The sequence below is a fragment of the Eupeodes corollae genome, chromosome 1 (assembly GCF_945859685.1).
Source record: "Eupeodes corollae chromosome 1, idEupCoro1.1, whole genome shotgun sequence".
Classification (NCBI taxonomy): domain Eukaryota; kingdom Metazoa; phylum Arthropoda; class Insecta; order Diptera; family Syrphidae; genus Eupeodes; species Eupeodes corollae.
Genome location: NC_079147.1, coordinates 107,813,767 through 107,824,076, shown reverse-complemented (window position 1 = coordinate 107,824,076; position 10,310 = coordinate 107,813,767). Strand labels below are relative to the sequence as shown.

Here is a 10,310-nt window from a genome sequence, read left to right as displayed (position 1 = left end):
TTAAGTCATTTGCTCAACTTAAACCGGCGCGGCAAGTTGAGGTCTAGAAGTGTCATGAGATTGCCTCTAATTGTGTTCAAATTTATTCTCATAGTTATCAACGTAGTAAAATTATGTGATTCGTTTCCGACGCCGACGACGCCTTCTCCGCTCGATGTTCAATCATTTCGTGAAACTTTCGCTGCGCGTATGAAATCTTTTATGAACACATCCGTAGACCCTTGCCATGACTTCTATGAGTACGCTTGCGGAAACTATCCTAACGTCATAGAAGACAATGAAATAACAAAAAAGCAGAATGTGCTCGCCGATCTGACGCACGTCATTGATGCATTCGTTGATGAAATATTACAAAAAGAACGACAACCGGACGAATTGTACTTCGAGGAATTGCAGACCGTAAAACAATATCTGGAGAGTTGTAACAAAGCACAACTATGGCCGCTCGCACCGAGTGAGGAATATTTAAAAGTGATCGAAACGATTGGAGGTTTTCCAGCCGTGGATTCAGCGTGGAATGTCTCTGCATTTGACTGGTTCAATATGACTGCCCATCTTATACGATTCGATGTTGTTGGATTAATCAAGGAGGAAATCTTTCTCAAGCATCCCTTCCCACCGTATTACGAAATCCCGAGAATTGGTTTTGACTTTGACGTCTATTTGGATAACATCGCGTCGAACGAATCCGCTGGTTACAAGCACAATGTCAAAATAATGAAGGAACTACTTGAACTTTATGGAGTGAATAGTACGAAGAGTGACGAAGTTGTCAGCCAGGTGGTTGAGTTTTGGCAGGAAGTCGTGGTGTATCAAGACAAGGCTAAAGACAGACGAAGCTGCCGAGCGGCCGCTCTGGAAGATGATTTGGACGAATATGAATTTCCCAAATGGAATTCGTTGTTCGAAATTGCATGGGATGCAAAAGATTCGTTTATTTGCGACGATTGTGATTGTCCATGCGATTGGTACTTCAAGAAACTTGATGATATGTCCGCCAATAGATCTGAAGCCATGGCCAATTACATGGCCTTGAAATTTCTCTACACTATGCACGCCCAGTTAAAATCGACAAAACTGCAACATCAGCATTGTGTGGATCAAATTAAAAGATCAGTGCCAGTAATATTGACACACTTTTACATGAAGGAACATTACAGCACCGAAGATCAAAAGGAAGTTGAGGAAATTGTCGTTGAGCTCAAGGCAAAGTTTATACAACTGATCGAAACGTTAGATTGGTTGGACGATGAAAGTCGCATCGGAAACACGATTACCATGAATACTCTGCAAACCGAGGTCGGAGAAATAGTTGATCCGATGTCTGATACTTACATTCGGGAGATCAAGCAGCTTAACCTGACCGAGAACTATGATGCGAATAATCTTGAATTGGCCAAATTCCGAGTGAATATGCAACACTATGCTTTTCTGCAGGCGGATTTGGACGAAAATGCATCACCGTTGGGAGTTCTCAATGCAATCCAAGTGAATGCCTTTTACAATCTCGTCACACATCGAGTGAATGTTTTAGCTGGTATAATGTTTCCGCCTGTGTTTCACAGACATCTGCCTCAATCTGTGAAATACGGAAGTCTTGGATACATCGTAGGCCATGAAATAGCCCACAGTCTGGAGTATAGAGGTCGTAAATTTGAAAAATTATTCAAAAACCATACGACATACTCGGAAGAATCAGCTAAAGTAATGTACAATCGTTCGAGATGTTTTGTGGAACATCACAGCAACTTTACTGTACCTTTGCTCGATATAAAACTTAATCGTACAAAGAACACTTTAGAATCAGTCGCTGATTCAGGTGGACTCAGGGAGGCATTTGTGGCATATAAAACTGTGGCAAATGAAAAACTGACAGTTAAAAACAATTCAGAGCATTTGGAGACCCTCCCGGGTCTAGATCTTTCTCCGGAAAAGACTTTTTTTCTTAGTTTTGCCCAAGTGTATTGCGCCAAATATGGGGTCAAGGAATATTGGAATGAAATATACGCAGACCATCCTATGGATAGATACAGAGTCCTTTCAACGTTACAACATTTTGAAGAATTTTCCACGACTTATAACTGTTCGATGGGCACTCCAATGAATCCAGAAAAGAAGTGTCGTGTTTGGTAATTTTTTTTAACTACTTCTTGATTGTTCAATGTGGTTTTTGTTCAAAATAAATATATAAATGGTTTTGTTTTTTGAAAAACAAAACTGAATTATGAAATAGTTTTAAATTTTTTCATTCAGTTCTTTCTTATAAATAATCAGCTCAAGACTGATTATTCCAGTGCGCCGGCTCTTAGACTATTACTATTGCTTTGTAGACAATATTGTTTTTGGTAGTTCTTGTACGATGAACTGAAGGTGGAAGTTAGTGAAGTAAAGTTCTGAGTTTGAAATTTATGACCCTTGAAAAAGTAACTAGCTTAGCTGCCTTGTTCAAAATTTGCGTTCAAAGAATGCAGTTGACTGCAAATTATGTTGTGTGAATCTGTCCAATGTTTCATTGCATTTTCCCAAAGAATACATAAATGCAAACTTTTTCCGAGATACCACTACTGCTCTTTTTCTTTTTGGTTAAGTCTTTGCATGAATTTTGAATACAATTGGTCTTTCCATCTTCTTTTATATTACTCAAAAAGCATTGAATATGTGAAGACGCTCAGACCCAAATTAAGTGCAACAATGGTGATCTCGTATGACAAAATAGAATTCTTGTTCTTATATAACCAAATTCATATCTTTTTGTTCAATAAGGCACAAATAATTTGAACATTGAACAAAATAGAAATAAATGAAGCATATAAGAATATTGAACAAAAAATCCATAAATGTGGATATTGAACAAGAAAGAAATAAGAAATAATGAATTGTTCAATATGATACAAAAAGATTGAATAGTCGTTTATTGAACAAAAGTGATACTCCAAATGGTCAAAAAAGTGGTTTATTTAACAAAACAGTTCTCCATAACTTGAAAACTAAATGAGATAGAACAAAACGACACCAATCGAAAGAGCACCCTCGAATTACATAAACTGCATTTCTAACTTAATTTCGTCAAAAATGGTCCATTGAACAAGGTAGAACTCAAGTGACGAATTGAGTTGAACTGTGTATGGTGCGCTTTAGCCGATTCCACCCCTGATTTCCTTCTGAATTTTGTCAATATAAATCCATCATAATTACCTATAGATCCAATGATTTAATGGTACCTAAACAATTTGTCCAGGAACTCGATTCTAAAGTAAAACTGTTCGAATTCGCAAAATCGGAACACTGTAATTCTATAAGCATGTTCTGAAAACGAAACTCGAACAGCTCTAGTATTGCCAAGTTGTTTTTTTTTAGAACAAAATTGGTACTACGTTTGGCTAGAGTTAATGTCAAAATCTTGTGAATTCGCAAATAATTATTCTACATCAAATGTGCTTGCGAAAAGGTCGGTCGAGGAGTTTTTTTTTAGAATGTAAGTAAATAAAAGTTATAAATTAATAATTCTCAACTATTTCATAAACATAGTAATATGTACATATGTATAATTTATATGTTTTTTGTTCCAGGGCATCATCTAAAATTCCAAATACTAAAGTGTCGCAGTTTGAGATAATGGGCAATTACACTACACCAAAATAAATTGCACGTACAGCAATTGCAAATAAATAGGTTTCCCTTACACTATGAACTTCCTACCACAAATCTGAGCTTATTGACTTTATTTGATAAAATTATAATGTATAATATTAAATGCAACAAAATGTTCGAGTTTTGCCTCATGTTTATTTTTTGCCGTTAGTAGAATTTTGCCAGGAATGTCAAAAAATTGCTCGTACATCAATCAAATGTTCGTACACTGTTCTATTCTCTACCAAAATGGAAATAACGGTTCTTTTTGAAATGTAAATTGTGTACTGTAATGATATTGAGAAATCGAGGCTGAGTATGCCCTGGTGTATTGATGTTTTCAACTGTTTTTTTTTTTAATTTTGCGAAGTTTATTTTGAAAATGGAGGCTTCTCATAAAAAGGTACCTCTTGAAGTAAGAAAACTGATTTTTAAAATAAGAAACGACGGAATAAGTTATGCTAAGATATCGTCAATTATTGGTAAACCACGGTCTACAGCTCAATATGTATTAAAAAATAATTTGAAAAATAAAAGCTTTGGAGTGGCCCCAGGAAGAGGTCGAAAAAAAATTCTAGACGCTCATATGGAACAAAAAATTGAAAGAATGGTAAAGGCTGTTAAGTTAAGTGCTCCTTAAATAGCTGTTGACATTCAAGCAAATGATGAACTATCCGAATGCATACGTTTCAAAACCAAATGATTTTTGGACGAATGTATTACACCTTGACGAGAGCAAGTTTAATGTCTTTGGGTCGGACGGTCGCAGATTTGTGTGGAGGAAACCAAACACAGCATTAGATGTGAAGAATTTGCAATCAACGATGAAACATGGAGGCGGAAATGTTATGGTCTGGAGAGCTATGGGGTCCAATGGTGTGGGAAATTAGGTTTTATAGAAACAACAATGGATATAACCAAATATTTAAACATTTAAAAAAAAAATTGAAAGCCAGCGCTTTAAAAATTGGCCTTAAAGACGACTTTTTGCTTGTGCAAGAAAACTATTCTAAACATTCATCAAGGATAGTAAAGGAGTGGCTTCTCTTTAATGTTAAATTGCAATTGCCTCATCGTCCCCAATTGCCAGACCTTAACCCCATTGAGCATCTTTGGGATTATTTAGGAAGAAAGGTCCGAGAACACAAAAATAAGTAATAAAAAACAGCTAAAAGCTGGTATATTGAAAGAAAGGAACAAAATTTCGCGTGAAGTCGCTTCAAAACTAGTTCTCTCTATGAAGAATCGCCTTCAGGATGTTATGAAAGCGAAAGGTTATCAAACTCGCTACTAAAACTTATATATATAATAATACAGTTAAGTTTTGTATCACTGTACCAGCACCAAGCACCCAGACTTGTCCAAGGGTTATTCAAAAACACTCGCAGCCAGACAAAAATCAAAGCATTTATGGACCAAATTGTCAAACGATTTGAATGCTTAAGGTCCACCGCAGCGTGATGCAGAAAGATGGAAAAGGTAAACAATGTTTCAATATTGACCAATTCTTTAATATTATTTTTGTTTTATTAGGTCTGGGCCGATTTTAAGGTTCATACTAAAGCCAAGCTAAGAAAAAATAAAATTAATTTTTCCGGAACATTATCCACTTACTCCACTGGAAGAGAAAGTCAGTGAGTTGCTTGACTTAGGTGAAGCAATCGATGGGATGAATGGATCCCTTAGTTTCGGGTTGCAAGACACCAGTATGAGCTGCAGTCATCAAGACCATGAAGATGTCGCTGAAATGTTTGAGGTTATTGCTGAAACAGAAACAACTATTAACGACATCAAGTTGCGAGAAGCAAGTTGAGCGTCAAATACTTTTCCACCGATGCACAGTGGGCTGGGCCCACTCATATAAAGGAATCGGAATAAACTAAAAAAAAAATGTCAGACATGAAAATAAAACCCGGTTTTACCGTTAGCACACATTCTAAGCTTTCATTAGCTTAAACAGTTATATTTTTTTTGCTCCGCAATTCTAAATTTAAGTCACATTTCATTTTAAGTTTCTATTTTTATTTTTTCAATATAAATGGAATATAAATAATGTGATATATAATTAAGGGCATATTTTACGTATAGCTAAAGTAAAAGTAGGTTTCTAGACGTTTCTATGTCGAGATTTTTATTTGTAAAAATAGTGGCTCATGTATTGTGCGAACAAAGAATCCGGTGCTCATATGTACACCATTTTTTTTAATTGAGATTTCTTTAGTAGAGTAGCTCAGAAAATTTTGAATGTTTTTTTGTAACTTTTCTTGTGTAGGTTCACATTCAAACAGTATATTTTATACTCGATTGGAGTTGTATGAGCTCATGAGAGATTCAGGGCTCCAAACACTAAAAACAAAATTAAATTTTTTAGCGGAAGACCTCGAAGCCAGACACAATGTTGATGCCAAGGAGCTTCAGCATTCTTTGTCCGTTTTTGGAGCTGTACTTAAAAAAAAAGTGGTTAAAATGTAATCGGAACGAAATCAGGTTCAAGAAAAAAAACGAATCTTGATTGCTTATATCAATAAGCTTGCTTCAAAATTTTTAATCCAGTAGCCCCATGTAAAGTTGGTCGACCAAAAAAATCTTTCGAAGAAAGTACCGACAGAAGTAAAAGGATCAAGACGAAAAATATTCGAAAAGAGATGTCAACTTCTGAGCTTCGCAACAAAACTCAATTTGAGAGCTGAAGGTCATCCAGCTGATGCAAAATTAATTATCGAAGTGGTACCTTCACCTCGGTGAGCGATTTATTATCAAAATGCTTTTCGTAAAGAACGGCAACGCACACGAAAGATGTCAGGTGAGGAAGCACTTTCAGTTATGATAGAGGCCAAGTTAACGAGGCATCAATATAATGTTATTAGAGCAAAAGACCCTGAAAGGTTTCCTTCCTACAAAGTAGTGCAAAATGCCAAAAAAATGTGCTATCCGGAAAAAGAAGGAATGCATGTGACTGATAGTTCAGCAGAGGTAACAGTGCAGGCATTAATGGATCATACTGTAGATCGTTTGATTTTGGCTCAAAAAGAAGTTATACTAACTTTGAATGAGGAACAACTTCGAAACTTGTGTTTGATCTGCAAGTGGGGATTCGAAGCTGATGATTCCAGTGTTTTTATATCTTCGGTCGTTCCCATCCAACTTGTTTCCAAATTTTCCTCGTCATCAATCAGATATTGTCGCCCAATAAAATTCGAATATAAAAACAAAAAGTAATCTACACAAGTATCGGAAGCTGAGAAGCATCGAGTTGATGCTCAAATTCAGGCTTTGTGTTGTTCTATTATTACCATCGAGGAAAAAGTTGTTGAAGTTTCCCACAAACTGATTTTTACCATGGTGGACAGAAAAGTGTGCAATGCCCTTACAAGTACAACCTCTTCTCAGCGCCGTTATATTTGCGGTGCTAGTTCAAAGGACTTCAACGAAATCGAAAAGCTGTTGTTGAGACCTTACAATCCGAGTGCATTGCAGTTTGGATTGTCCTTACTGCATTGCTGGATTCGATCTTTTGAGTGTCTCTTACATGTTGCTCATAGGCTTCTAATAAAAAAATGGAAAATTTTCAAGGAAGATAAGGACTAGTCGCTGCCAATAAAGTTCAAATCCAAGGTTTTGGAAACACTGCTAGGCGTTTTTTTGCAACGAGGGAGTCGTATCTGAAATCTTGGGTGTCGATAAAATATTAATCGATAAGATGCATTCCATATTAGTAGCGATTTCAAGTAGCTATGATATCCATATTGAAAATTTCAGAGCTAACTTTTAGTTTAAATTAATATACTTAGAAATTAAGCAACACATTTAAATAGAAAAACACATTTTTAGAAGCAGATTGTCCAATATGGAAACGGAAGATAAGGGATTTACTCGATTACCATGAAGAAGCAATAGACCTTATTGACGGGATATTGACGAAACTCGAAGCCTTAGAAGCAGCAGTTAAGAAGCACATCAAAATGAACAATTTCTTTCGGAAGGCAAATAGCTATGCAAAGTCCATGATCACAAGCTCTGTAATTGATGAGGTCTATCAGAAGATTATGGATCAAGAAACAGCTCGTGATACTTGGGAAGCGTTGCGTTTGCATTTCGAAGCAACTTCCAACTGTTCAAAATATGTACCGACCTTTTTGCATTTAACTGGAACACAAGCAATGATGTTTCCACGCATATTGCACAGTTGAAGAGTTTATGGAATTAAGTTAATAATGGACTCAAAGCCAAGAGTGAAAATATGCTTCCAGAAAGGATGTTGGTATGTAAGGTTTTACATATTGCCCAGTTCATTTGAGACATTCAAGTCAAGTTTGATGTTTCTTACCAAAAATGAACAAAAGACTTTCGATGAGTTAACAGTACAGCTGTGCATGTACGAAAGAAATTTCAATAAGAAGGATAAAGATGACAACTCAGCTCAAGAGGCGCTAGTTGTTAAATATGATTCAAGAAAACAAGAAAACTTACCAAGACCACGAACATCAAGAAATAAAAGAGAAGATATTTGTAATTTTTGCAAGAAAAAAGGAAATTTGTGCGAGATTGTAGGCGATGGGTATCTGAAGGAAGACCAACCAAAGATAAGATGTTTAAGAGAAGTTTTTAACAATTTTGCTGACACGAACACATCTCTCATGTCCATACGTAACGATGTTTTTGCTACTGATTTCAAGACGACGGATTGGTGGGTTGATAACGGTGTAGCAAGGCATGTTACCAACTGATCAGACTGGTACGTTGAATTTGAAAATTTCTACAGTCCACACAAAATTCAAGCCGCTGGAAAGGAAATGCTTAGTGCTATTGGGAAAGGGACCATCCGAGCTATTTCATTTCACAATAACAAAGAAGTGACATTAACTGATGTTTGGTATGTACCTTCTATTTCTCGTAATTTACTTTCCATATTAGCTGCTCAAGACAGAAATAAGAGAAGTGTTTTCAAGTCGATCACTAAGGAGTATTGGCTTGATATCGATGGAGAGATTGTTTTATATGGAAACCGCCAAGTGAATGGTTCTCTTTATAAGGCAGCAATCAAACCAATAGTATCGAAAAAGAATTTGCAGTTGAACGTAGCAGTTGGAGAAGACTCAACACTTCAATTTTACCATGAGCGATGGGGCCATCAAGACACAAGACACGTCAAACAAATGATTGAGAAAGAATTTGGAATTAAAGTAATGCTCGACTAAAAGATTTGTGAGCCTTGTATCTACGGTAAAGCTCATAGACTTCCATTCGGAACAAAAAGAAAAGCGACAACACCTTGTGAGCTGATGTCTACAGACGTTTGTGGACCTTTTAGTGACTCATTTGGGAAGAAGAAATACTTTGTCATTTTTAAGGATAGTTTTACGAAGTTCCGATACGGATTTGCAATAGCACACAAATCAGAAGTTAAAGATGTTCTGATGGAAGTGATTGCATATGCCAAGATGTTAGGTCATCCCATCAAGGAACTACTGAGTGACAATGGTGGTGAGTACATCAACTCTGAATTTAAGCAAATCCTACGATTAAATGGTATCACATAGAGACTTACAGCACCATACACGCCAGAGCAAAACGGTAGTTGTGAACGTAAAAACCGAACTATATTTGAAATGGCAAGAATCTTTAAGTATTCGAACAGTGAAGCCAATTTTCCAGACGCAATTTGGGCGGAGCTGACAAACACTGCTATTTATATCCTGAACAGGACATGAAAGTCTTCAGTTGATGGTAAAAGCCCGTATCTTTATTCAAGATCAGAACAAGTTAGTTCTTTCAAGAGATGTGCAGTTTCAGGAACACCCGCAGTTAAACTTCCCTTTCGAGATATCGTTTTAACAAGTTCGGAACAGGAAGAACGTCAAGAAAATCTTGCAGATCCCGAAAACGTTGAAGAAATAAGAGATAGAGAAAGAACTATTAATTTAGAGAGTAGCATATATTTGGATGAGTACGAAACAGGGAGAGAAAGTAATTCCAGCCCAGATAGTGAAATAGAAGATCACAATAAAACAGCAAAATACGAAGATAGATTTCTAAGAGATCGAAATACTATCAGGAAACCGCAGAAGTTTGAAGACTTTGTAATGGCCACATGTGATTTTGTAGACTCTTGAACAGTTCCAGAAACTTTTCGAGAAGCCATCAACATTAAAGAAAAATTCGAATAGAAGAAAGCTATGGAAAGAGAAATCCAGTCATTGAAAGAAAACCAAACATGGCGATTGACTTCGTTACCAAGAGGTGCTAAAGCAATACATTGCAAGTGGGTTTATTGTTTGAAGAAGCATGTAGATTGAACCATTAATCGATATAAGGCAAGGCTTGTAGCAAAAGGATTTACTCAGCGAGAAGGTGTTGATTACAGTCAAACTTTTAGCCGCGTAGCAAAGTTGGGAACCATAAGATCAGTTCTTAGCATTGCTGCAAGTGAAAGATGCATCTCATGCAGTTTGATGTATCAACAGCCTTCTTGTGTGGTGACTTAGAAGACACCATATATATGAAACAACCGGAGGGATTCGAAGATGGTACAGATCAAGTATGGGAACTTAAGAAGATCATCAAGATGCTGGAACATACGTTTTGAAAGTTTCATATCCAAACTAGGATTTTAGGCAAGTGATGCTGATCCTTGTTTGTATATGAGGGAGAGAAATGAAAAGAAAATAGTACTTGTTCTC

General features: G+C 36.5%; 1 protein-coding gene across 1 annotated transcript; it reads left to right on the top strand.

Annotated features, from left to right (window-relative positions):
- On the top strand, positions 1–2,232 carry LOC129941244 (neprilysin-like). Its single transcript, XM_056049828.1, has one exon. It carries the CDS (start codon positions 55–57, stop codon positions 2,131–2,133), a length of 2,079 nt encoding a protein of 692 aa, XP_055905803.1. The 5' UTR covers positions 1–54; the 3' UTR covers positions 2,134–2,232.
- The last annotated feature ends 8,078 nt before the right edge of the window (positions 2,233–10,310 follow it).